Source organism: Mauremys mutica, chromosome 9, assembly GCF_020497125.1.
Source record: "Mauremys mutica isolate MM-2020 ecotype Southern chromosome 9, ASM2049712v1, whole genome shotgun sequence".
Classification (NCBI taxonomy): domain Eukaryota; kingdom Metazoa; phylum Chordata; order Testudines; family Geoemydidae; genus Mauremys; species Mauremys mutica.
Genome location: NC_059080.1, coordinates 42,435,834 through 42,463,033, shown reverse-complemented (window position 1 = coordinate 42,463,033; position 27,200 = coordinate 42,435,834). Strand labels below are relative to the sequence as shown.

General features: G+C 53.3%; 2 protein-coding genes across 2 annotated transcripts in view; one reads left to right on the top strand and one right to left on the bottom strand.

The window, feature by feature from the left end:
- Window positions 1-14,720, top strand: part of SASH3 (SAM and SH3 domain containing 3) — a 34,382-nt gene extending 19,662 nt beyond the window's left edge. The window contains exons 4-9 of the mRNA XM_045029833.1: window positions 440-589; window positions 2,645-2,786; window positions 4,323-4,486; window positions 6,161-6,367; window positions 11,407-11,557; window positions 12,196-14,720. Coding sequence (XP_044885768.1) covers window positions 440-589; window positions 2,645-2,786; window positions 4,323-4,486; window positions 6,161-6,367; window positions 11,407-11,557; window positions 12,196-12,383 — 1,002 coding nt within the window. The 3' untranslated portion in view covers window positions 12,384-14,720. The remainder of the gene's footprint in view (window positions 1-439; window positions 590-2,644; window positions 2,787-4,322; window positions 4,487-6,160; window positions 6,368-11,406; window positions 11,558-12,195) is intronic.
- Window positions 14,721-15,422: 702 nt separating this feature from the next.
- ZDHHC9 (zinc finger DHHC-type palmitoyltransferase 9) overlaps window positions 15,423-27,200 on the bottom strand; it is a 38,479-nt gene continuing 26,701 nt past the window's right edge. The window contains exons 3-10 of the mRNA XM_045029834.1: window positions 26,323-26,483; window positions 25,559-25,717; window positions 20,781-20,918; window positions 20,575-20,623; window positions 20,171-20,273; window positions 19,493-19,596; window positions 19,076-19,238; window positions 15,423-17,440 (exon numbers count right to left, since the gene is read on the bottom strand). Coding sequence (XP_044885769.1) covers window positions 17,336-17,440; window positions 19,076-19,238; window positions 19,493-19,596; window positions 20,171-20,273; window positions 20,575-20,623; window positions 20,781-20,918; window positions 25,559-25,717; window positions 26,323-26,483 — 982 coding nt within the window. The 3' untranslated portion in view covers window positions 15,423-17,335. The remainder of the gene's footprint in view (window positions 17,441-19,075; window positions 19,239-19,492; window positions 19,597-20,170; window positions 20,274-20,574; window positions 20,624-20,780; window positions 20,919-25,558; window positions 25,718-26,322; window positions 26,484-27,200) is intronic.

Here is a 27,200-nt window from a genome sequence, read left to right as displayed (position 1 = left end):
AGCCCCAACTCCACCCACCACTCCACGCCCAGACACATATGGTACATACACTGCACCCGTCCTAGGTAGACAGCTTCTCAGAAGAGTCAGAAGTGCCCACGACACTGACTGCTCTCTGTGTGGCACTGCTCCCCAAGCTGGCTCTCACCTGCTGGGCGCACCCCCATCGTCTCTCAACACAGGGACAGCGTGTGGCAAAGGTGGACTCTCGGTGCTCACTGAAGACGTGCCTCTTCCCCACAGTCAAGTGCCTGGGCTCAGCTGTGTGGGGCACTGGGTTTCCCTGTGGAGGGTTCTGCTCAGGGCATCCTCCCAACCCTCAGGCGGCAGCCCAGCTGGCTCATCCTTCCTTAGTTTGAGGGGCAGAGGGCAGAGCAGGGCACTCGCTTCTCTGGCTCTGTCCCCCATCCCTCACTGCCAGCTGTGACGGTCCCTGCAGATTCCTGAGGATGACCTGGCCAATGCACCTCCTGATGACACTGGGAAGAGCAGTGGCATGAAGCTGGGTAAGAAGTGGAGAGCTGTCATTTCCCGTACCATGAACAGGAAGATGGGCAAGATGGTGGTGAAGGCACTGGCTGAGGGGAAGGTAAGGAGCAGGGTGCCAGGTCTCTGTGCTCAGATCCCAGGGTGTCAGCACAGGACAAAGACCTGGAACTCAGAGAACCCACAGAAAAGAAAGGACCAGTGCCCAGAGTGGGGCACTAGGCGAGCTGAGACAGAGCTGGTGCCAGCTTGGCTGCCAGCCTGGCTCGTCTCTGGTGGTTCCTGTACAATCAAGGTTTTCATTTCCCAAAGTAGAGTTCCCAGTCCTTCTGATTGCAAAGAAAACCTTGTGAACATAACCTGGTGCATTAGGGCCTGGCTGAGCCTGCAGGGGGCAGCCCGCCCAGCAACTCCCTCCCCAAAGGTAGTTAACTCTGGGGCCTACTGATGACAATGTGACAGCAACTCTTTCACTGCTGTTCCTTTTAGGAATTGTGGGATCCTGAGCAAGACTCGAGTATGAATGTTCTTGCCTGTCTGACCTCTAAACCCCTGTGAGGGAGAGGGGGTCCTTTCTTAGTTATGCCTCCAGTGCAGGCATGTGGAAACAACGCCTGCCCTGCCCCAGTGCATAAGAACAGATACCACCAACATGCAGGTAGTGGTGGGCGGGGGACTCCCCAGCTGGCTCAGGCTACATAGTTATCCTGCAGTTGGGGCAGAGGGTGCTCCAGCCAGACTGTATCTCACTATTCCTGAACCACTGTCCCATTCATTCGCCTCACCAGCTCCCAAGACAGGGTACGGGCTAGTGGCTGCCTGGCGACCAGGGTAGTTGTGCCTGGGGTCTGACTCCCCTCATCCAGAGAGTGCAACACGGTTTATTTGATCACTCAGGCTCTGCTGCTTTCCACCCTTCACTGGACAAGCACCCATCACATGAGCTGGCTTGTCCCCTCCCCTCCTCAGGCTCGCCTGACTGGCCCAAGGTCAGGAGCGGCACCAGGGTTTTTGGCGCCCTAGGCGGGCGTCCTTCCGCACTCCCGGTCGTTGGCGGCAATTCTGCGGCGGGGGGGGGGGGTCCTTCTGCGCTCCCGGTCTTCGGGGCACTTCCCGGAGCGAGTGAAGGACCCGCCGCAGAATTGCCGCCGAAGACCCGGAGCGCAGAAGGCCCCCCCGCCGCCAAATTGCCGCTGAGGGCGGCAAAAAGCCCCCCCCCCCAAATCCTGGTGTCCTAGGCGACCGCTTAGGTCGCCTAAATGGAAGCACCGGCCCTGCCCAAGGTTCCCCATGGGCTGGGCACCTTTGCCCCCACCTCCGGAGCTTGTTTTGTGCCAGCCCCTTTTCACCTTTGTCCTCTGCCCCAGGCTGGCTTCCCATAGCTCTGTGCCCAGCTTTGGATCAGGTTGGGTTTCTGCTTGCTAAGCCATTCTTCGAACTCTGAGAGTGGTGCCTACATCCTGGAGTGTGCACTCCCCCTACCTGCCATCCCCTCCCTGATATACTCGCCCAGCTCACTGCAACTTTAGACTAGTTCTTATCAGGCCTTCTCTGAGCCCCGCACTGTCCCTTTCTGTAAGCAACAAGGGTCATCTCAAACTTCTGTAGCAAAGTGATTTTAAACTTACTCCAGCACTCTTCATCGGCCCCGTGAATGGCCCATGTCCGCTGAAGGCTGGGTGGACAGCGTGAAGCTGTCGGGCCACAGCAATCCGAACAAAGGCAGAGGAAATTGAATGACTAGATTGGGGGGGGGGGGAGGGCGCTGACAGCTCTAGATGGACACTTCCCATCCACTAACCTAGACACCCCCCCCGCCAAGCAAGTGAAACAGGAAAGTGAACAGTTTACACCCCTGGCCCCTCTTTACTCCACCTCTCAGCATCACTTGCTGCCAGGAGAACCCCCCTCTGAAATACCTGGACCCAGTTTTCAAGCTCCAGGAGGCCCAGGTCTGGGGATTCCAGATGGTGATCGCATTGCTCCTTTCTGTAGCAGCTAGCCCGTGTGCTCAAGGCGGCTGGATGCAGAAAGCCAAGCCGGGGCCCCTGTTACATTGCTTTTGTGACTGAGTACCAGCCCCTCTGACACAGCTGTGCTGCAGCCTTGCAGCCCCTCTGCCACAGCCTGCACTAATTGCCTTGGCCTCTACCTGCAGGGAGAAGTGGGGGAGGAGGGATCCATGTCCCCCATGTCGCTGGACGGCAGCCTGGAGGAGCCAAGCCTCGAGAAGATGCCCTTGTCATACGTGGAGCTGGACGAGGACATGCACACACCACTCAGCCGCCAGACATCCAGTGGTGAGCGCAGGTGCCATGCTGCTCCCCTGGGCTCAGTGGGAGGGGGCATTTTCACATGCCACCAGCTCCCCTCCCATGGCCAGCTCTCCCCAGGCACCTCTGGAGGCAGAAGAGGGCCCACCCCCAGCAGGAAGGGCAGAGGCCAGAGCAGTCTCAGCCTAGCCCACATGGACACAGCACCCTGTCACCTTCTGGCCCCTGCTGCCTGCCCCAGGGACATTGTGGCATGAGGGCCAACAGGGCTTTGGTGATTGCCAACACCACCACCACCCTGAGGCCTCAGCCTGCTTGGGGCAGAGCCCTGGCCGGGAAGCTGCCCCAGGCAAAGGTGGGAGAAGCCCCACCCGTCTAGTGCAGCCAGAGATGGCTGGGACACACACGCTACCATGGATGCAGGGGCTCGGGGCCGGCTCAGTTCACTTACAGTGCATGTTCCCTGCCTTTAACCTGCGTAACCAGGCTCAGAGCCGAGCACTCGGGCTCATGGGTAGACCTTGCGGCTCCCCCACCCCCAGACTGCAGAACCCTTGCTGCAGGTGGCACCTAACCATGAACACAGGTGGCCTTAGAGCTGTGTGCAGAACCAGGCTCAGACTTATTGGCGCGGGTTTGTAATTGCAGTGCGCGTATATGTGCCCTTTGGGTTGCCAGGTGTCTGGTTTCAACCAAAACGCCCGGTCGAAAAGGGACTCTGGCAGCTCCGGTTGGAGCTGTGGGGGATGGCGCCTGCGGGAGCAAAGGCAGCACGCACCCCACAGATCTGCATGGCTGCCCATGCACCTACAGGCCGCAGGGACCTGGTGACTGTTTCAAACCCCTCATCCCTGGCCCCACCCCAAGGCAAAGCCCTCACTCTCCCCCAAACTCCAGTCCCAACCTGGAGCACCCTCCTAAACCCCAAACCCCTCATCCCAAGCCCCACCCCAGAGCCCATTCCCCCAGCCCAAAGCCCATACTCCCTCCTGAACGCCAACCCGCTACCCCAGCCTGGTGAAAGTGAGGGTGGGGAACAGCGAGCGACAGGAGGGGGATGGAGCGAGCGAGGGGCAGGGTGTTTGGTTTTGTGTGATTAGAAAATTGGCTACCCTACGTGCCCTACATACTGCTCATGGAGTTGTGGGGGTGATGTCGGGCGGCAGAATTTCACGTCAGGCCCTTGTCCTGCCTCCTTACCCCGTGCTGCGAGAAGCAGCTGCGCTTTCCTTCACTGTGCAGAGAACAGGCAGTAGCAGCGCCCAGGCGGTGACGGTCCCTTGCAGAGCAGGGGGAACCAGCTCTGCCCACCATGGGGGAGGGGCACCCCTGTGTTACGTGTAGGTCTCTCACGTGGCACTGGGGCTCTTGCTCATTGGCAGCTGGAGGGTTGTGGCAGGCGCAGTGGAAAAAAACTCCTAAGCCCAGTGCAAATGACAGCGGCACAGTCACTTACCCCAGTCAGAGGCTGCCCTTGGGTGGGGCCAGCTCCCAGGGAAGGGAAGCAAAACTCCTGGCCAGGCTGGCTCAGCAGGAGAGGCTGACATCTTGCCCCCACTGCAGGGAGTGAACTGGGCTGCACCAGTCCCTGCACCACAGGCAGCAATCGCAACAGTGTGAGGCTGGAGGAGCCCAGCCTGCCCTACAGTGGCCCTTTCTGCGGGAGAGCCCGGGTCCATACAGACTTCACGCCCAGCCCCTACGACAAGGACTCGTTGAAGCTGCGGGTGAGTAAGGCCTGGCCGGCTGGGGCAGGAGGAAGATGGGTGCAGAGAGAAAGAGCTATTATTGAACACACACCACCACCGGTCCCTGCTCGCTTGGCCTCAGCAGGCTCAAGTCATGGAGCCGGCTCTCCCTGGCTCAACTGGAGGAGCTTCTGGGGCTGGGCCTTTACCATAGCTGTCCTTTCTCCAAGTGCAAATGGAAACAGAACAGGAAGGGCCCCGGTCTCCTTTGACAGCACTTCGCGTGTCATTCTCATGAGTCACAACCTCCATGCGACTCCCATGCCACAAGGCGCCAGGCAGCATGAACTGGGACTAACACCCCCTTCCCGGCTCAGCTGCTCATAGACACCCTGCAGCTGAGGGGCTGGACAGGCCCAGCTGCTAGGAGAGCCTTCTCCAGCCTCGCCAGGGCCTGCATTGCAGCAAGCAGGATCACCCCTGTAACCATCACAAAGGCACAAGCCCAGGCTGTCCCCCATGGCAGGCCCCTCCTGGCGACTTGCAGGGCAGCACAGAGCTCCGCTGCTGGTAGGCTAGCTCTGATGCTGGCTCTGCTGCCCCCACCAGCCCCCACCATTGGCTAACAGGCCATATATCTATATATCTTAGCCTTGTAGCCCAGCTAGGCTGGGGCCAGCAGCCAGCCCAGTGCCCTGCAGTCAATCCTGCAGCACAACCGAGTCGGAGAACAGCTGGCTCCCCAGGCACAGTCCCAGAGCAGCACAGAGCTGCTGAAATGACCCTAGCCTCTTCCTCATCCTCCCAGGAAAAGGGGTCAGGGGCACACCCTACTCTGCCCCCCCTCATCACAGCACCTGAGCATCGTGCAACTGGACTGCATGGGTTTCTCCTCCCACCTTCCAGGCAGCAGGGCCGTAGTCCCAGTGTACATGGGGGAACCAAGGCCCAGAGAGGCTAATGGGCCTGTCCAAGGTCCCACGGGGCCTCTGTGGCAGAGCAGGGAATTGAACCAGGGGCTCCCAGTTCCTAGGCTACTGCTCTAACCCCTGGACCAGCCTTCCGCAGGCTAGGCCAGGGTGCTACACTGGGCTCTTGGGAACACTGCAGCCTTGGCATCAGGGCAAGCAGCCCCAAACCAGGCTCTCACTCCCAGAGGCAGAGAGGAGGCTTAGAGCCACCTTCCACCTGCAGATACTGGGCCTCGGCCCAGCTCTTCTGCCCCAACCTCTGCTGCATGCTCCCACTGGCTTAGCTCCTCAGGTCTCCCCTGGTGCTCCCACCCCTGAGCAGCTGGCTGGCAATGTACTAAAACACCAGCACCTGGCTGAGCCCCATCTGGCACCAGAGGAGCTGACCAGTGATGCCAGTAGGGAAAATGTGGGGCAAAAAAGCCTGGCAGAGGCAGCCCCGACCCTCGCCTTCCTCAGTGCAAGGGTAGGAGAGAGGACGACACCTGCCCCCAACTGTGGGAACCCTCCCTGTGGCTCGCGACCACAGGTGGGCCAGCACCTTTGCCTGGCTGTCCCCCACAGCATGTCAGCGGTACTGTGGGGGGGCCAGGCCTCCACCCAGCTCCTACCTGTGCCGCTGCTAGGGGAGCCCGTGGGCACAGACCCAGCAACCACGGCGCAGGTGGGACAAGCCCAGCCCCGTCCCACCTGCCCAGTGGGTAGAGATTCTCAAAGGGATTCCTCTTCATGTTTGGCCCAGAAAGGGGACATCATCGGGATCATAGAGAAGCCCCCCGTGGGCACCTGGACAGGGGTGCTAAACAACAGAGTGGGCTCCTTCAAGTTCATCTATGTGGACATCATCCCTGAGGAGCCGGTGCCAGCGCGCAAGAGCCGGGTGCAGAGCAAGAGCAAGCGGCCCAAGCCCAAGACCTTACATGAGCTGCTGGAGCGCATAAACCTGGAGGTGAGAGCCTGGCCGCGGGCTCTGGGGAAGGGGAGGACAGGTGACCTGCACACAGGCACCAGCAGTAGGGTGACCATACGTCCTACTTAAGCCCTGTCCCGGCCATCCTGACTTTTTTCGCAAAAGTGAGGTGCGCAGGAATGTGGGGAGTGAGTGGGGATGCCAGCCCTGCCCAGAGAGGAAGGCAGGGCGTGAGGGAGCAGCGATGCCGACACCAGCCCCAGCCTTGCTCATCTCTCATATCAGTGACAATTCTGCCAACCTGCTCCATCTGATCCCTGCACCATTCAGTGCAGCCACATCAAACACAGGGAATGTGGCTGCAGTGCATGGCATCAAAATGCTGCAATTCTCATCTATAGACCACAACACAAACTATGGCATGTCCACTTAACCATTCATTCCTCATTATTACCACACAGACCCCTTACTGAACCCTTCCCAGTGGCTATTGCCAGCTCCAGGGGGCAGAGTTAAGGTGGCCTGTGGGGGGCATACCTTTAACTTTGTATTTCCTGATTTTCAGAGGTTTAAGTTTGTGTTACCTTAACTTTTCGTTTGCTGGTTTATAGAGGTTTCAGTTTAACCATTCTTGGTATACTGTGGGGGGCACTAGGCAGCCTCACCTCTGCATTAACTGATTAGGTAGTTAATTTAGTGTTTAGATTAAATTCAGTTTTCACCTTCCCTCACATTTTCAGCTCAAGGTGCCATCAGAGATTAGACTGATAGTGAGTAACAATGCAGTAGAAACTGCTAGGAGGTAGCTGGAGGTTTTGGCAGCCACGCAGGGACAGCTGGAAATTCTGGCATCTGAGAAAAAAAAATGGGTGGCCCTTGGGATTGTGGAATAAACACATCAGCTTGATCTATAATATATAACTAATGGAAGAAAGGGGAAGTTGATAGAAATGAATTTAAATAAGAAGTTAGGAATTGTAGAAAACTGATAAGGGAAGCAAAGGGACACAAGGAGAAATAAATTGCCTTCAGAATTAAGGACAATAAGGAGTTTTTCAAATATATTTGGAACAAAAAGAATCCTGATAGTAGTATTGGTCCATACTAGATGGAAATGGTAGAATTATCAATAATAATGTGTGAAAGGCAGAAGGTTTCAGTATCTGAGGATAAAAAATGATATAGTCTCATCATATGGTAACAGTAGCACTCTTTCCATTCCACTAGTATCTTGGGAGGATGTTAAACAGAAACTATTAAAGTCAGACATTTTTAAATGAGCATGTACAGATAACTTGCATCCAAGAGTTTTAAAAGAACTGGCTGAGGAGCTATCTGGGTGTTAATGTTGATTGTAATAAGTCTTAGAGCACTGGGGAAGTTCTAGAAGACTGGAAGAAAGCTAATGGGCCAATTTTTAAAAAGAGAAAATGACCTGGGTAATTATAGACCTGTCAGCCTGACATTGATCCCACCCAGATAATGGAGTGGCTGATACAGAACTTGAATAATAGAAATTTAAAGTAGGGTAATGTAATAAATACAAATCAACAAGGCTTTATGGAAAACAGATCCTGTCAAACTAACCTGATATCTTTATTTGACGAGATTACAAGTTTGTTGATCAAGATAATAGTGTTGATGTAATAGACTTCTGTACGGGATTTGACTTGGTACCGCACATTTTGATATAAAAAAAAACCTAGAATGGTATCAAATTAACATGGCACACATTAAATGGATTAAAAACTGGCTGATAGGCCTCAAAATGTAACTGTAAACAGGTGTTTTTTCTATCTGACCCTTTTATCAATGACATGGAAAAAAGTATAAAAATCACTGAAAAAGTTTCAGATGACACAAAAATAGGTGTAGTAGTAAATAATGAAGAGGACAGGTCACTGATTCAGAGTGACCTGGATTGCTTGGTAAACTGGGCACAAGCAAACAATAATTGTTGTATTCATCTGGGAACAGAAAGTGTCAGCCATACTTACAGGATGGGGGACTCTGGCCTGGGAAGCAGAGACTCTGAAGATTTGGGGCTGTGGCAGCTAATCAGCTAAACACAAGCTCCCATGACGATGCTGTGGCCAAAGGAGCTAATGTGATCCTGGGAGGTATGAACAGGGAATCTCAAGTAGGAGCAGAGAGGTGATTTTTCCTCTGTATTTGGCACTAGTGTGACCGCTGCTAGAATCTTGTCTCCAGTTTTAGCGTCCACAGTTCAGGAAGGATGTTGGAAAACTGAAGAAGGTTTAGAGAAGAGCCACGAGAATGACTAAGGATATAGCTACACTGCACTAAAAGACCCATGGCACCATGTCTCAGAGCCTGGCCAAGTAGCTGTGGGGCTAAAAAGAGCAATGTAGATGCCTCCCTCCCAAAGTCTACTCTGCTATTTTTAGCCGTACACCTGAGTCAGTTGAGCCAGGCTCTGGGATTCAGTGCCATGGGATATTTTACTGCAGTGTAGACATACCCTAAAAGCTTAGAAAACATGCCTTAGAACAGACCTGCACAACATGCGGCCCGCGGAGCCTCACTGTGCGGCCCGCCGGGGGATTCTAAATCCCCCCCACACGGCGCTCTGCGGGCAGTCCAGAGCCCTTTAAATCTCAGCCGGGGCCGGGATTCAAAGGGCTCTGCGCTGCCTGCAGCCGTGGGGAGCCCAGAGCTCTTTAAATCTCAGCTGCGGCCGGGAATCAGAGGGCTCTGGGCTGCCAGCAGCCGCGGGGAGCCCAGAGCCTTTTAAATCCCAGCCGCGGCTGGGAATCAGAGGGCTCTGCGCTGCCCGCAGGGGCAGGGAGCCCAGAGCCCTTTAAATCCCAGCCGTGGCCGGGAATCAGAGGGCTCTGGGCTGCCGGCTGCAGCAGGGAGCCCAGAGCCCTTTAAATCTCAGCCAGGGCCGGGAATCAGAGGGCTCTGGGCTGCCCGCGGCTGCCAGCAGCCCAGAGCCCTTTGAATCCCAGCCCCTGCCCCTGCCTCCCTCCCCAGACCCCTGCCCCAACTGCCCCTTGGGACCCCAGCCCCTATCTAAGCCTCCCTTCTCCTTGTCCCCAACTGCCCCCTCCTGAGACCCCACCCAACCTCCCCCCAAGACCCCACCCCCTACCTGTCCCCTGATAAACCTCCTGGACTCCCATGCCTATCCAATTGCTGCCTGTCCCCTGACTGCCCCTCCGAACCTCTGCCCCATCCAACCCCCCCTGCTCCCTGTCCCTTGACTGCCCCCCGGAACCCCCTACCCCTTCTCCAACCCCCAAACCGCTTACTGTGCCACTCAGACCAGCGTGTCTGGCTCCTGCAGCTCCAGACAGTTGCTGCCATGCTCTCCCATGGAGCCCACAGCCCTCTCCCACCCCCAGTACCTGCCTTCCAGATTTGAACACCTCATAATTCAGGAGTGCTCAAGCTCGGTTTGAGCAGCTTTTACTTCATTTCTCCCAAAGCAAATATACTGATCCACTGTAACTTGCTGTAGAAAAAGTAGGATAAAATTGAGCAAGAAATGCTTATTAGGACTGGAATTGCTATTTTCAACAGCCATTGCCTTTTTGTTTGTTTGAAAGGAAGACAGAGATATTGCATTGGCAAATTCCCCATAGAAAGAAAGAGTGGAACAAAAGAATAATAAAGGCACCTCAACTTTTCCTCATTTATGGAGGACAGTCTTATAATATGCATCCAGATATCCTCCAATCACACAAGCTGAAAATTGTTCCACTTTACTGCAGCTCTGTAACCATATGGGAACCAATCCTGTCTGTGTTTTGTGCACATCCAAAATTCCGGCTGAATGACCCGCCCTGGGAGCGAGTTACCAGTGACCCAGGGCTGGGGCGGCAGGAGGTGTGGGGGGGGACACTGGTGGGGGGAGCCCAGGGCTGGGGCAGCAGCAGGGTGGAGGGAGGGCACTGGTGGGGAGGAAAGGGGGAAGCCCAGCACTGGGGTGGCAGGGGGTGTGTGTGGGTGGGAGGAGAGCCCAGGACTGGGGCAGCAGGAGGGTACGGGGGGAGCCCAGGGCTGGGAAGGGGGTCAGCCAAATTTTTTTTTGCTTGGGGCAGCAAAAAAACCTAGAGTCGGCCCTGCCGGGTTCCCCCAGCCGCCGGAGCTCCGGGCCCTTTAATTTGACCCTGAGGGCTCCCAGCCACCTCTTTAGCTGGGAGCCCCTGGTTGATTTAAAATAAAGTATCACCTCCCCACCCCCAACCTTCCTTTTTGGCCCACAGCTGTTTTGGTGGGGCGGCGCTGGGGAAGGAGGGTTTGTTTCCGCAGGGCTGGGTGGCCCTGGGGCGGGGTGTTTCCTCAGGCTGGGAGGTTTCGGCCCTCAGCTGTTTTCTTTGGAGGAATGTGGCCCTCGCCGCTTTACGAGTTGTGCAGGCCTGCCTTAGAATCACAGACTCAGAGAGCTCAATCTGTTTAGCTTAACAAAGAGAAGGTTAAGGGGTGACTTGATCCCAGTCTGAGTATCTACATGGGGAACAAATCTCTTGCAGAGAGACAATCCAATGGCTGGAGGTTGAAGCTAAACGAATTCAAGCTACAAATAAGGCGTAAATTTTAAGTTAGAGTAATTAACCATTGGAACAGTTTACCAATGGTCCTGGTGGATTCTCCATCACTGAACATTTTTAAATTAAGACTGGATGTTTTTCTAAAAGATCTGCCCTAGGAATTATCCTGGGGCAGTTCTCTGGCCTGTGCTGTACAGGAAGGCAGACTAGATGATCACAGTGGGACCCTCTGACCTTGGAACCTACAAATGTTTCTGTTAATCAAATTGGCAATACTGACAAGGGTGAAAGGCCATGATAAAACCAGCATCAGCCCTGGGAGTAAGAGGGCCATTCAGTATCCACTCACTGCAGTGGTCACACTCTTCCCTCTTGGCATGGGGATTTCTGCAACCCCATGTGCTAGGAACAGGGTTTTTAAATGAAAGCCGAGATCCTGGAGCCCGAGCCTGCCCAGGGTGAAGCTCTCAGCTGAGGCATACAAAGACTAGATGAGTGTCCCCAGGGATACACGTTCTACAGGCGTATCTGTTATGTGAGTTTGATTGTGTCTGTCCCCAGGAGCACATCTCCACCTTGCTACTGAATGGCTACCAGACCCTGGAGGACTTCAAGGAGCTGCGGGAGACCCACCTGAATGAGCTAAACATCATGGACCCCCAGCATCGCGCCAAGTTGCTCACAGCTGCTGACCTGCTGCTAGACTATGACAGTAAGAGGCAGACACCCGCTCTGCTACCTTCCTGCACCCAGAGACCCCCTCCCCTGCAGACAATTGCTCTAAAACAGCCTGTAAGCTCCAAGACAGGTCTGGCCCTTCCCTGGAATCCACCTGCTGCTTTGGGCAGACATCCACCATTCAAGGGTGTGGGAAGCAGAGGAGCCTGCAGGTGGGCTGTATCCACTGACTCTTAGCCACTAGGACAGACTTCCCCTACAAAGCCCGAGCTGGCAGCCAGAGCCAGGAGTGCCCTGCACTTTACCACAGCCAGTATTCAAATTACATCCCACATGGCAACTGCTCTGCCAAGGAGCCACCCCAGTGCCAAGCAAGGGCGAGCCACCAGGAGACATCCCAGCTGCAAGCTGCTCTGTGCACCTGGGGGAGAAGCAGCACAGGTGACGGAATAAGCAAAGGGGCCTCACCCAGTGCAGCTGGCTAGACTTGGAGCAAGTCACATTTCATTACCCAGAATGCCTCTGCACAGCCCCTGAGCATGCAGGGAACAGCCTCACCCTCCCACCCCCAGCTTAGCCCAGCCAAGGGCAGGCTGGGCCCTGCTCAGAGTTCCCTGGGAAGCAGCCCATGCCCTCCAGCTTCTAACGCTTTGGCTTCTCTTCCCCCTGCAGCAGCCAGTGAGGCTGAGGAAGGAGAGAGCTTGGAGCCGCACCCTTCCCCCTCGGACCCCAAAGGGGACATTCCCCGCGACTCGGGCTGCTTTGAAGGATCTGAGACACTGGAGAGTGGCCGGGACGAGGCGGAGCTGAACAGCACAAAGGAGCAACTTCAGGCCTTCTCTCTAGAAGAGTCCTCCTGAGCTTGCCCCCTCCTTGCCCCAACCCTCCCAGCACTACCCCACATCAGGGACTTAGCCTGCAGAGCAGGGAGGACAGGACACCCCAAGGGCACTCTCTACCCCCTGACCAACATCTTGGGAGATTCCTGGACCACAGGTGACCACTCCTCTGCTGGGGACAGTCATGTGAGCCCTGCAGGGGAAGACACTGGGGCTGTTTTATGGTTCCTTGGGGCAGCTGCCGAGGTCCCCACCCCAGGATACATCTCCCCTTTGGGAACTGCATAGGACCCCTCTCTGCGTTCCTGTCAAAGACAAAGGACCTGCTTCTGCAAATAGCTGAGTCTTCATTCTCCAGCCTCTCCATTAGAAACTCCAATCTCAGAGCTTGTGCATTAGCCATGAACGGGTGTTTGCCTGCCCCTCTGCCTGGCACCCACCGTCGTCTGCCCACACCCTCTGCCTGGCCTTACCAAATGGCCGAGGCCTTAGTCAGCAGGACACCCTTTGAATGGGACGGATCCAGGAAGCTCCTGGGCAATGCAAAGCCAAGCAGTTTAGCCAAGAGGGTGTCTGGGGCTGTGCAATGGGAGATGCCCACTTGCAGCTGAAGCTCCTCAACATCAAAGGCTCTTTGCGAGGGAGGCTACAGGTAACCTAGGAGCTGGTGCTAACAGGTCAAGGGAGCCAGGCACCGAACAAGAACTGAGACTCTTGTGTTTCAAACGCAAGTCTGGGGGCGGGGAGGAACAGGCAGCAGAGCAGGGCGATGGGTGCCACACAGGATCCTCGCCACTCAAGACTCAGCAAGCGCTGAGAGCAGGAGCCTGTAGCCTCCCAAGCAGGCATTTCTCAGCATGGGGCGAGTCCCTTTCAGGGCAGAACCTAGCCATGTGGGGACCAGCTTGGCCAGAAAGCATAGGGTTTAGTTCCAGGGGCTTTGCCGCTCCTTGACACAGAGCATTGAGTTATTAGAAATAAGGCCAGGCTGCAGCAGCTCCCGCCTGCCAAAGGCCTGGGCCAGCTCACTGCAGCAACCGACCAGGCCATCACTCCAGCCTGCCACACGCCCACTGGGGCCAACCTGGCTCAGGCCAGTGGTGACTTGTTTGGGAAGGTGGAAGGAAAGGAAGCACCCTGTGTCGGAAAGGCCATGCATTGTGCTCACAGTGTTCCCCAGTGTCAGTCCATTCTGCCTTCGTGTGGACAGAGTCCTCGCTTTGCAGCAGGTGCTGTGCGTCGGAAGGAGTGTGCCCAGAGGAAGTCGATACTGACTTGGTTTGTTTGAAACAATCCTTGCTGCTCAGTCCCCGATCCCACAACTGCTCATGAGCCCCCTGTGCAGCAGAGAACGGGGACATCCCCAACAAGAATTCATGTGTTCCCTACAGAGCTCACACCCCTGTTCAGGGCTGTCCCTGACAGACTAACACTGCAGCATTGGGGCACACAGATTACGGAAGCAGCCGACAGAGGCAAGAGGGTGCTGCGTTAAGAGCAGCAAGAGCCCACCTGGCTTTAAAAAGCTAGCAGGTTGGGTTCTAGTTGGGGCTTGTCCCAGGGCAAAAGGGCTGAGCCAGCTTTGGCACAATGGCACTGCACCAAGAGTTCTTCGGTTAGCTTATGTTAAAAGGCCAGGAAACGGTCTTGCACTGGAGCTGCACCCATATGCTGTTACCCACAGAATATGCTGAGTGACTGGGTAATGGGCCAATTCCAGTCCTGGAGTAAAGGGCTACAACACCCACTAATGCTGATAGGAGATACATCTGCTTACAGCAGTCACCTTTGGCCCCGTGTCTGCGGCAAGCTTAGCCCTGAATTTCAGGACTCCTGTGCCTGTAAAATCTCTGCCTTTCTGTTGCAGTAATGTAGGTTTGGGTGTTGAATTCACTCCCTTGTGCTTGACCCCAATAAAATGTGATCTAACCTGTAACTCTGTGTGTCGGCCTCCTGCCTGCACCACAAGCTTAGTGAAAGGGCTCGGGAACCTGGGGATCTCCCCTTTCTCAGGGGGAGGTTAGTACAAGGCCATTTTAACTTGGGCTTCAGCCAGTTGGATGACAGACCCCAGGTGGAGAGGATGCTGCCTTCCTCCCACCCTCCAGCATGCAAGTTTTTCTTGGCAAAAGGGCTCCCCACTTCTACAGCAGGTCCAGGAGCCTTTGTTCTTCCTCTCTTCAGAACGGGTTTTTTTAAAATCTGCTCCATTTTCTCCTCCACAATCCCACAGGTGCAGCTAGCACAAGATCATTCTCAACCCCACCCCACAAGTTCAGCTCAACCAGCTGACTTTCCCTTCAGCCAGGTATTGCCAAGGGCTCCCCACAAGGGTCCTGAGCTGCCCCAGTGACATTAAAACACACTGAAAAAAATCTGAAAATATGGTTCTTTACAAACAGGGCCCAGCCCCTCTGGTTTTCCAGAGTAAGGGATGCCTCAGGAAAGAGAGTTGACAGACAGACATACACAGGAAGAGACCACATCTCAGAGGCTTTCAAACTGATTAGGATTCCTTCATTTGTTTAAAAAATCCAAAACACAAAAAAAACTTCCTTCATTGAGAAACTTAACGGATCCGAAAAGGAGCCACGGTGCAAGAGGCACCAGAGGGGCCCCCCCCACAGTGGGCAGAGTTTGACACGGTACATTAGAAAATAGATTAGTAAAAACAAAAATACATTTTTTGCAACAACTTTGAGATTTGGTCGGTAGCATGTTGGGGGCAGGTGGAAGAGTTTGGCTGTAGCCTCCAACACAGTCCCCAGCAGGCAGGGGGCGCTAGCATGGGCAGGGAGTGGAGCACCACTGGAGTGGCAGAGAGCTGAGCCTATGCAGCAGGGACAAGTCCCAGCCACAGGACTAAGTCTTCCAGGGGGAGGGGTGTGGAGAGCCCAGAACCTGGCACAGCGTCGGTGATCTCAGAGGGGCCAGCCAGACTCAAGGCTCCTCCTCTGTGCTCTCCCAGCAGGGGAAGAGGGGACAGTTCTCCAAGGGACAACACAATCCAGCTGGAGCTAAAGGAGGCAGCAATTTTGAACTGTGCTCAATTGTAGGAGAGTGGGAATGCCTTTGTGCCTTCTACCCTGGCCATCCCACTTGCATCAAACCAGCATAGAGCGGGAGCTTTAAGGCTGAATGGGTCAAGAGGCTGGGCCACACAGCCAAGGGAGTAACAGGAAGGACCCTGCCCCCAGATCTCAACAGAGCTGCCCTCGAGCCAGAGAGGTAGGGCAGCTCCAACCTCCCCCACTACTCTGCAGAGCACTGCCCTTCAGGACTCTCAGCACATATCTGCTGTAAGGGGAGTGCTGGGAGACAGGGCACAGTGCAGGTCTCACATGCTAGGATCACCTCCTGTGCCAGATGAGACAGACAGTTCTGAGAACTAGTTACTAACAGGGCAGTAAATGTGGGACAAGATGGGGGGGGACGGACTCCTGCCTCAAGCTTGTGGGGGGGAAGTAGGTCAGACACCTCAGTAACCCCAATTCCTCCCTCCCTCCACACCAGGGTCTCACCCTAGGACATACCACAAGTGGAGGGGAATAAGAGTGCCCTCTTGAACAGAATCAGGCATTCCCCCTAGGTAGAGACTGGGAATTCCAACAGACAGGCAGGCAGGGGACACCCCTCCCCAGGGGGCGCAAGGGGTTGCCACAGAAGGGCTCCTTCTTTTAGCCCCACTCAACATCTCTTGGTGGGAGACAGGGAGTGAAGATGGCACAAAGAAGATGGCTGAGCTGCCTCAAAGCAGCCCTTGAGTTGAGACTGGGAGCCCCCAGGAGCCTGGCTCATGCAGACAGGAGGAGCAAGGAGTCAGGCTCCAAAGAACTCCTTCTCCCAAGGCAACAGCCCCTGTGAACGGGCCACCCATCCCTTGCCCCAGCTAGCGGAACCCCTCGCAGCCAGAGCTGCTCCAGGTGGAAAAGCACATGGGGGCCCTGGAATACTGTAGCAAGGCCTAGGCACCCCTGACAAAGGGAATTCAGAGCCAAACGGGCCAGAGAGAGGGAAAGAGCTTTTTATCATTTACTTCAATGGGGGCACAGCCTCCCCAGGGAAGGGGTGGAAGCCCCATTGCTTGGGGCAGCAAACACAGGAGTCGACAAGGCACTAGGGAACAAATCCTGCCCTGGCCCCAGGAACAGAGTGCATGACCCAAGAGGGCTCTTCCCTCACGATTCCCTGGTGCAACTGCTCTGCAGCTGATGCAGGGTCAAGAGAGTAGCGAGCTCTGCACCTGGCACTGCTCTCCCCCCACACTCCTGCAGTGAAAGGTGCACTCCCCAAAGGGCAAAGGAGGCTGCCCACTCCATGACTGTTCAAGGACCTCTAATGCCTGCTAGTCACTAATGGGGAAGTTTGGGAAGGAAGCTACAGAAAACCATCCCCAGGTGCCCAGGTGTTTCTGGCCCTCCTGGCACCCAAGACAGTATTTCCTGGCCACCCCACCACCTTAAACAATAAAATAATGCCACAGACGGAGGGAGAAGGGGGAGGGAGAGAGACAAACACTGCCACGGTCACAGTCACCTTCCCATCATGATTCCTCAATCCTGTCACTCCACTGCAGGGCAGCTGCCGATGTCAGACACGACTGCTGGGGCAGAAAGAGAGGGCCACGGCCAGGCTACCATTTAGCACTAAGGACCAACTGCAGAGCGAGAAGTCCTACCTGAGCCTGTTCCGAGACCAGCTGCAAGGGTAAAGGTCTCTACCAATGACTGACATGCTCTGCTCACTCTTAGAATCCATTGGCAATGACCTGAGCCAGGCGCACTCCTGTCCACAATCGAGGTGAATAAAGACTAAAGCAAAATGGCCATGAAGAATCACCTGCCAGCCAGCCCATCTGCTCCCCTCAGTGAGGGGTGGTCTGCTCGCCTGCCAGCCAGCCGGCCTTCTCCGCCTGGTAATCACTTCTGGCATTGATTGGACAGAACAAACAATGTTCTCCTTTCGGGCAGAGGTTAGTGCTCGGTTGGCCCATCATCCCGGGGCTGTGCTGGGAGCTCCACAGCAGAAGGCTGAGCCTCCTCTGGCATCCCAGTGGGGCTCAGCGGCAGCATGGGGACCTGGGAAGAGGAGAGAGAGTAATGGGATGGAGCAGACACTCCCAAACCCAGTGTTTTTTTCCCTCCAAAACCACAGCCCCGCCCACTGAGGTCAAGCAGGGATGGGAACAAAGGACAGGAAGGGCCCTCCTGCATCACTCAGTTCAGACCCAGCTCTTGCAGGCCACCCTGTCATGTAATCCTGTTTGACTGATCAAGCTCTGTCGTAAAACTAGCTGGGCTGTTCGCCCCACTGCTCCGACTAATAGGCTGTTCCAGAGCCACCTTCCTCTGCTCATTAAACTCAGTTTGTTCACAGACAGTTTGTCCCTACTTGTTCTTGCCCCAACATTGTCCTGTAGCTTCAACACCCTTCTCTCTCCCTGCTGCTTCCCCCATGGCCAGCAATGGCTTCAGGCTCCTGCTTGCCTTTCTTCACCTGCAGGCCAAGGTTAGAGGGGCCGGGTGAAGAGTGGAAAAGGGAACTAACTCTCTAATTGCCCCTGCCTACCCCCTCCTTCCAACGAGCCCAGCAGCCCCCTTGGCCACTGTTCTCTCTCATGAGGTTACACTCCCAGTTATGGTTTGGCACCACCGAGTGCTGCTGCAGGGCGAGTGGAGGAGCCGGGTTAGAGAGGAGGAAAGGGGCCCAGGGAACCAGGAGTGAGTGGACTACTCAGGTGCTGCCATAACACCCTCACCCAGAGATGGAAACGTGGGGAGGAAAAAAGGCTGCAGAGCGAGTGATAAATCAGGCCATGCCCAGGCTTCTGGGCCCCCTGCTCACTACACCATGGCTTCCTCCTACTGCAGTGAGTGCCCAGTGCCAACACTGGCAGGGTGTGATTCCCAGTGATTCCCCCAGCTGACCACACCTGCCTTCAGGGTGCCACAAGAGAGTGCAAAGGAGCCCAGCTGCTTGGAAGCTTCTTTTTAGCCACCCTGCTCTACCCCCACCACCGACATCCCTGCTGCCAGCATCATCTCTGCAGAAAGACTCCTTCCAGGAGGTCCCTCAGCTCAGGACCTAGCTTTACTCTAAGAACAGTTGCCTCACTCCCCCTATTGAAGGTTGTTCTCAGCCCCTTTCTGTCCTCCTGGCTAGAGCTGGAGCTTATGGCTACCATCACCAGCAGGAGAGGAGTGCAGGGCATCTGGCCGCATGGAGCAATCATAGAATCATAGAATCTCAGGGTTGGAAGGGACCTCTGGAGGTCATCTAGTCCAACCCCCTGCTCAAAGCAGGACTAAACCCAACTAAATCATCCCAGCCAGGGCTTTGTCGAGCCTGACCTTAAAAACCTCTAAGGAAGGAGATTCCACCACCTCCCTAGGTAACCAATTCCAGTTCTTCACCACCCTACTAGTGAAAAAGTTTTTCCTAATATCCAACCTAAACCTCCCCCTCTGCAACTTGAGACCATTACTCCTTGTTCTGTCATCTTCTACCACTGAGAACAGTCTAGATCCATCCTCTTTGGAACCCCCTTTCAGGTAGTTGAAAGCAGCTATCAAATCCCCCCTCATTCTTCTCTTCTGCAGACTAAACAATCCCAGTTCCCTCAGCCTCTCCTGAAGAGGGTCACTTACTGCACTTTGACGCGTGGGGCTGCTGCTGCCCTCCCGAACGCTGCCCACTACCTGCGCACCAAGTACCTGAGCAGCACTGGGCTCCTGAGTGCTGCTTTTCTCCGGCGCGCTGGGCTCCTGAGTGCTGCTCTTCTCCGGCGCGCTGGGCTCCTGAGTGCTGGGCCCCCGAGTGCTCTCCCCCTGCGCACTGCTCTCCTCTTGCTGCAAGATGCCCCGTCTGTCCAGCACACTGCAAGGAACAGAGTGGGGAGGCTGAGGGCACAGCCCTGCCTTGCCCAAGGCAGGACAGGGGGAGGGGGTGGGCTGAGGGAACAGCCCTGCCTCACCCAAGGCAGGACCGGAGAGGAGCTGCCCCTTGGCTGAGGAAGGATGAAGTGCAGCACAAACTTGCCTCACTACTGGCACATACAGAAGGCCCCCTCTCCCTCAGGTTTTGGGTACAGACACCACCCCCGTCTCTCCTAGAGAAAGCCAGGCTCTTACCTGGGGGGCAGGGGCCCACACAGCACTTCACAGCAGTTCTTCACAATGTTCCCATGGCTATAGGGATTCTGCACCCGGTTCTTCCCAGTCCACGCCCCCTTAATCTGCAAGCAGAGAACATCCCAAAGGGACGGGGTGTGAGCTCCCTGCCAGACCAGGGCCCTCGAGCATTCAGCTCCACTGACTGATGCACTGGGGCATTGCACAGGTGCCCCTTGTTCATCGCGGTTACACGCCACCTGGGCTCTGGCTGCCTCTCAGAGCAGGACTTGGACCCTGTTATTTCCATTGCTGACACATGGAGACCATCAGCACGAGCACGAACCTACGCCCCTGGGGACTGAAGAGTGGGGGCTCAGACTCCTTGCGCATCTAGTGGCCGGGCAGGGGCTGAAGAGAGGGGATTTGGGCCCTCCCCATTCATGAGCAGCAGGCCCAAGGAGGCCTCAGAATAAGCTTGAGTTGACCTAAACTGCATTTCTGGGAGCTGTGGCAGCAGTGGACCTGTGTGCTGCCCTGGATGTATGCCCTCCCTCCACCCCCAGCCTGTGCCTGGGGTTTGGCCTTGCTGCGTGCGAGGGGAATTCACCCAGTGATGAACTGATTGGGGGGGGGCGGGGAGATGGCTCTGAAGAGAAGCTGGGGAGCGGCAAGCAGACAGACAGGAACATCACTCACGTCTTCGTTGGTCGTCTGGTTCAGAGCCACCAGGAAGGTGTGGAATCCGGTTAACCCCACCACTGACCAGAGGGTGAAGAAACAGATAAGCACCTCCAGTACCGTGAGCAGCTGGTTAAGGATTCACAACCCCACAGCACAGCATCTATCTTCCACTGACCCTGCTCCATGACACTCTGTGTAGCTCCCCTCTACTCCCCCTAAACACATAGACCTGCTCCTCTCCCATCGCCCCATGGCCTATAGCCACCCCCACCCCCCAATTAAAAAGAAAGCCTCCAGAAAGCCCCTCGGCAGACGCTGCACACAAGGGCTGTGGCTGCTTTTCAGATACACACCTCCCTCCCTCACCAGGGCAGAGGGGTGGGAGAGGCAGGTATGCTCCACGCGATGGGGAAAGATATGTTCCAGGGGTCTCTTTCAACGTGTTCAGGAAGCCAATCTTCAGGGACTCTGGACAACACAAATGAGAGAAGTTAATGTACAGTGCTGCCCAGAAAGACAGGCCTCATGCCTCCTCCAATCTATTGATTTCTGTGCTGATCTTGACCCAACTCCCCACCCTGACAGCACAGCTCCCCACTCTGATCCCCCCGCTGGCAGGACTCACTGAGCGCCACGTAGACGATGTTGAAGGTGAAGATGTAGATGGTGAGGAGCGAGAGCGAGAGGATGAAGAGGTAGAAGTAGCGGTAGTTCCTCTTCCCCACGCAGTTCCCAACCCAGGGGCAGTGATGGTCAAAGCGCTCTGGGGGAGCAAGAGAAGAATGTCAGTGCACCTGCAGTGTGGGGCGAGGCAGGGGCACCCAAGCCCTGCCGATACATCCCACCAGCACAGCTGGGGAAGCCATAGCCCAAGCCCAAGCCCAAGCCCAAGGCAAGGGGCTTCCATAACCTGCTCCTCTGCACAGAAAACACTCCCCCCATACTGCAAACCTGGAAGAGGACGGCCTCTAGTGTGGGGATACCTGGCCTTTTCCAGACCCCCCATGCCACAACTGAAGAGTTTCAGGACCCCCTCTATCTACCACAAAGAGAGAGCATGGTCGATACACGGGCCTGAGCGTGGCCTCAGGTAGAGACCCCATCCTCCAACAAAACCAGGCAAATGGCCTAGCAAAGCTCCTCCACTGAGCAGAGTGCTCCTGAAGCAGAGAGGTCACTTCTAGTTGGGTATTCAGCTCTATGGGAAGTCTACTGAGCACTGCTATTCCTGCTCCCAGAGTGCACTGCTGTTTGTTTCCAGTATTAGATATAACACACGCAGCCCCATTAACCTAGTGTCTATTTCAGTTACAAAAATCAGCAACTGCTCCCCTTCATCCTCTTAGCTTCCCACAGTGTGCAGATCACAACTGTTGCAGATAAAAGGTGGAGGATATATTTATTAATTACACACACACACACTCTTAACTTTAAAAGAACATTATTAAGGTTGCAAAGTCAAACACTCACAAGTTAGGAAATGCCAGAATTAAGCTTGTCTGTGCAATCTTAATTTGCCTCCTGCATGCCTATGTATTATGACAGTATTTAATTCCATGATCATACTATTTTTTCCCCAAGAGAACAGCTGCTTCATTTTAAAGAGTCATTATTAAGGGCACAAGAGCAAACCATCTCAATCCATAGGAAAGATGGGAAGTATGTGGGGATGACCTTGGCTTAACCAGGAGATCTTCAACAACCTGAAACCCAATAAAGAGTGATACGAGAAGCGGAAACTAAGTCAAATTATTAAGGATGAATATAAAAAAAAGTATCAGAGGGGTAGCCATGTTTGTCGCTTTTTACAGATCCAGACTAAGAGTTCTGTGGCACCTTACAGACTAACAGAAGTACTGAAGCATAAGCAGCGTCTGACGAAGTGGGTATTCACCCACGAAAGCTTATGCTCCAATACTTCTGTTAGTCTATAAGGTGCCACAGGACTCTTTGTCGCTTATTATATATATATATATATATATATATATATATAAAAAAAAAAGCATGTTGGGCAAAATTAGAAAGGCCAAGATAAAACCAGGTAGGGACACAAAAGGTAACAAGAAAACATTTTACAAATATGTGAGAAGCAAGAGGCAGACCAAAGACAGGGTAGGCCCATTTCTCAATGAGGAAAGAAAGACAGTAATGGTTTAAGCATTAAATGCCTTTTTTGTTTCAATTTTCATCAAAAAAGTTAGCAGTGACTGATGACTAACACAGTGAACATCAGTGTAAATGGGGTAGGATCTGAGGCAGATCGAATCTACCTGGATTTCAGTAAGGCATTTGATACGGTTCCACATGGGAAATAATTAGTTAAATTGGAGAAGATGGGGATTAATATGAGAACTGAAATGCGGACAAGGAATTGGTTAGTGGGGAGAATGCAACAGGTTATACTAAAAGGTGAACTGTCAGGGCAGAGGGAGGTTACTACTGGAGTTCCTCAGGGATTGGTCAGACCAATCGTATTTAACATTTTTATTAATGGCCTTCACACAAAAAGTGGGAGTGTGCTAATAAAATAAAATAAAAGTTGGGAGGTGTTGCTAACAGAGAGGAGGACCAGAATATCACACAAGAAGATTTGGACGACCTTGAAAACTGGAGTAATAGAAATGAGATGGAATTTAATAGTGAAAGGTCATGCACTTAGGGATTAAGAACAAGAATTTGTGTTACAAACTGGGGACTTATCAGTTGGAAGTAACAGAGGAGGAGGAAAAAGACATAGTATATTGATTGATCACAGAATAACTATGAGTTGCCAGTGTGATGTAGCCATTAAAAAGGCTAATGCAGTCCTAGGATGCATCAGGCGAGGTACTTCCATTAGAGGACAGGGATGTGTTAGTACCATTATAAAAGGCACTGGTGAGACCTCATCTGGAATACTGTTTGCAATTCTGGTCTCCCATGATTAAGATGAATTCAAACTGGAACAAGTTCAGAAAAGGGCTACCAAGATGATCCGAGGAATGGAGAACCTACCTTATGAGAGGAGACTCAAAGAGCTTGGCTTGTTTAGCCTAACCAAAAGAAGGCTGATGGGAGATACGATTGCTCTCTACAAATACATCAGAGGAATATATACTATGGAGGGAGAGGCGTTAAGTGCCAATGTGGACACAAAAACAAATGGATATAAACTGGTCATCAACAAGTTTAGGCTTGAAATTAGACAAAGGTTTCTAACCATCAGAGGAGTGAAGTTCTGCAACAGCCTTCCAAGGGGAGCAAAAAAAAACCCAAAACAACTAACTGGCTTCAGGACTGAGCATGATAAGTTTATGGAGGGGATGGTAGGACTAAACTACTTACAATGGCATGTAGCCCATCTGCGACTGCCAGCAGCAAATATCTCCAACGGCTGGTGATGGACACTAGATGGGGTGGGCTGAGTTACTGCAGAGAATTCTTTCCCAGGTGTCTGGCTGGTGAGTCTTGCCCACATGCTCAGGGTCTAACTGATTTCCACATTTGGGGTTGGGAAGGAATTCCCCCTGGGTCAGACTGGCAGAGACCCTGGGGGCTTTTCATCTTCCTTTGCAGCATGACTCAGGGGTCACTTGCAGCTTTAAACTAGTATAAATGGTGGATTCTCTGTAACTTGAAGTCTTTAAATAAAGGTTTGAGGACTTCAGTAAATCAGCCAGAAGTTCTAGGTCTATTACAGGAGTGGGTGGGTAAGGTTCTGTGGCCTGCAATGTGCACAAGGTCAGACTAGATGAACATGATGGTCCCTTTCAGCCTTCAAGTCTATCAATCTATGAGACTTTATGCATAATCTTTGTAAATAAACAAGATTTTCCCTCATAGTGGGAAACACCCACAGGGCCCCAAAGTTTGACTAGCCACTCCGGTCAAAAGGGGATAACCATACAAAGTGTAGTGCTAAATACTTGGAAAAAATCAGGCCTGGAGGTCTCAAAATTGGGTACCCAAAATTAGTGGACACGTTTGACCTTAATCTTTCTGTGCCTCAGCCCTATCTGTAATATGAGGATAATCCCACCCCTTCACCTCATGGGGAAGTCACTGTGGCTGTGAAACACTCCGATATTGTAGTGATGAGTGCTACAGAAAATACCGCACAAAAATTAGTAATTCTGTCTCCAAAGCAGAGTTTGAATAGCATGCAGTAAAAAAGACAGGGAACATTGCCTGAGCAATGAGAAAAACTACTGAATAGCTGCCCATTAAGTGAGCACCATCCATCCTGTGCACTGAATGAGGTAGGGATCCTGCACCCAAAATAGTATTAAAAACTACCATAATGCATACACACAGCTGACCTTAATTGTGGCATTTCCTATCTTTCAACTGTTTGAATTTGCAACCTTAATGTTCTTTTAACAGATGTTGTGTGTATAATTTCCTAGGTTTTTTAAAAAGCAATCTGAAAATAAGTTCCATCATCTTGATACCTACATGGGTTTTCAGCAGGGTTGGAACCTTTAGTTCCACCCCCCAGACCTCTGCTGCTTGAGCTAATGGAGTAACTGATAGCAATAATAGATTGTTATCCTGTATTTGGCCCACCACTAGATGGGAAAAGAAACAAACAAGCACTTTGCAAGTGAGTTTCACAGATATTTTCTGACAGCAGCAGAATGGTGAGACTCAGGAATGTTGGGTTCTACTCTAGACGCAGGAGGAGAGCGCACTCTAGTGGGCACGGAATCTTCTGCCCACTCTTGCCACCTTCTGTCCTGTCCCCCGCAACCTGTCTCTGTCACAGTCCTGTCTCTTCCCCTCCCTGGCACCTCCACTCCTCAGGCTTCTCGGCCGAGTCCCAGTCTCCTTGCCCAGCCACCAGTCCCATTTCCCCTTCCTGCTCCTCATCTGATCTGTCCCCCCCTGACATACACATACAAAATAGCTCCCAGTCCTAGCCTCCATCACTGGGCTCCGCATCCAATCTCAAATTCAAAACTGATAGAAGGAAATACTTTATGCAACGCAAACTGTGGAACTCATTGCCACAAAAAGTTGTTGGCCAAGAATTTAGCAAGACTCAAAGAGGGACTGAGCAATTACATGGATAACAAGAATATCTAGAGTTAGAATAGTTAATGCTAAAAAAAAAAAAAAAAATTATTTGAAGGGAGAGAAAGCCTCCAGCTTTCAGATTTTAAACCAATCTCTGACTATCTGGGATTAGAATCAGGCCTTCATAGGAGGTAGATTATCCCCCATCTGCTATTGTGTGGTTTTCCTTCAAAGCAGTTGGGATTGGCCACTGGATTGGCCACTAGTGGAGACAGGATTTACAGGGCTAAATATACCCTCGATCTGATCCCATCTGGCAGTTCCTATGTCCCAGATGCTACCATGTGAGGCATGAGTTCTGGACTGAGGTCTGCCCCATTGCAAGGGCACTGTGCTCTCTTAACTCACCCACACAATTGTCGCAGATGCTGCAGTGCGAGGCACGGGGGGGCCGGAAGATCTTGCACGTATAACAGTACTTCAGCTTCACTATCTGGTTGTTGATCTGGAAGTTTTTGATACGCGGGGGCGGGCGCTGGCCCTGAGGCACAGTTCCATTGGTGGCCTCTGAAAGTAAAAGACAATCAGACACCAGAATTGTTAATCCAAGTCCACTGCACTTCAGCAATAACTGCTTGTCCCATCTCATTAACACCAAGACCAGGAGAGCCTGCAGTGCCCAGAGCCATCGGCAGCAGCTCTGTTCACAGCTCTAAGAACTTGGGGCCTGGTGAAGAGATGCCAAGGACTCTGCTGAGTGAAGGAACAGTGGCAAACCATTGCTAGGATGTACCTGCGCCTGACATCACCCTCCAGAAAGAGAGAGAACGACCTAGATTTGATCTCCCTGTTCCCATTCCCAATCATGGGAGTGAGTGGGATGTTGGGGAGGGAGAGAGGAATTCCCTGGGCAAACCCAGCACAGCAGGAGGAGAGAACACGCATGTGAACTGATGGATAGGTACTGGGGGGGGGGGGGGCTTCCAGGGCTGAGAGACATGTAGGGCACCACAGCCACTCTCCGGGCACACTCACTCCTCTCACAGAGTCAGTAGGGAAGATATGCCCCCCCTAGCAAACTCCCCACACCAACCCAGGCTCTAACGCACACTCACACTCCTTCACAAAGGCCTCGGGGAAGGTACTCTGGCATAGATTCTGTTGACACTCACCAATCTCCATTTCAACGAAGGCTGCCTCATCAGGCAGGGCTCTGGGGATCACACCGGGATCACTGAAACTTGTCCGCAGGAGCATGGCCATCGCAAATAGGAAAAGAACTACTGCAAAGACAGGGATGGCAGGAGACAGCTGAACTGCCAGGTAGCGACACCTACAGAGGGAGAGAAGCAAGGAGGTACTGAATCAAACCAAACAACAGCCTGGGCAAAACTCTCTCTCCAAAGCCTGGGAAGGTATCAGAGCCCAGACGCAGCCATGCAGGAGTTCTCCAATGGATCACTGTGAGGATCACGTCTGGAGAGACTGCCCGGTGTCCATGTTCCATCCCAGTCACCAGGGCATAACACTTTGGGGATTTCTACTTGCACCACAGCTCCTAAGGCTCAAAAAAAAAAAAAAAAAAAAAAAAAAGGCTGGTGAGCCCCTAATGCAGGGGTCGGCAACCTTTGAGAAGTGGTGTGCCGAGTCTTCATTTATTCACTCCAATTTAAGGTTTCACGTGCCAGTAATACATTTTAACGTTTTTAGAAGGTCTCTTTCTATAAGTCTGTAATATATAAACAAACTATTGTTGTATGTAAAGTAAATAAGGTTTTTCAAATGTTTAAGAAGCTTCATTTAAAATTAAATTATAATGCAGAGCCCTCCCCCCCCCCCCCCGGACTGGTGGCCAGGACCCAGGCAGTGTGAGTGCCACTGAAAATCAGCTTGCATGCCGCCTTTGGCACACGTGCCATAGGTTGCCTACCCCTGCCCTAATGAGTGCAAGACTGGAGGGTTGGGGTGGCCCCCAATGGCTGACAAAAGGGGTCAATGAAACTGGGTACCTATATGGCCCCCCTCAGCACAGTATTGGAGTGCTTCACAA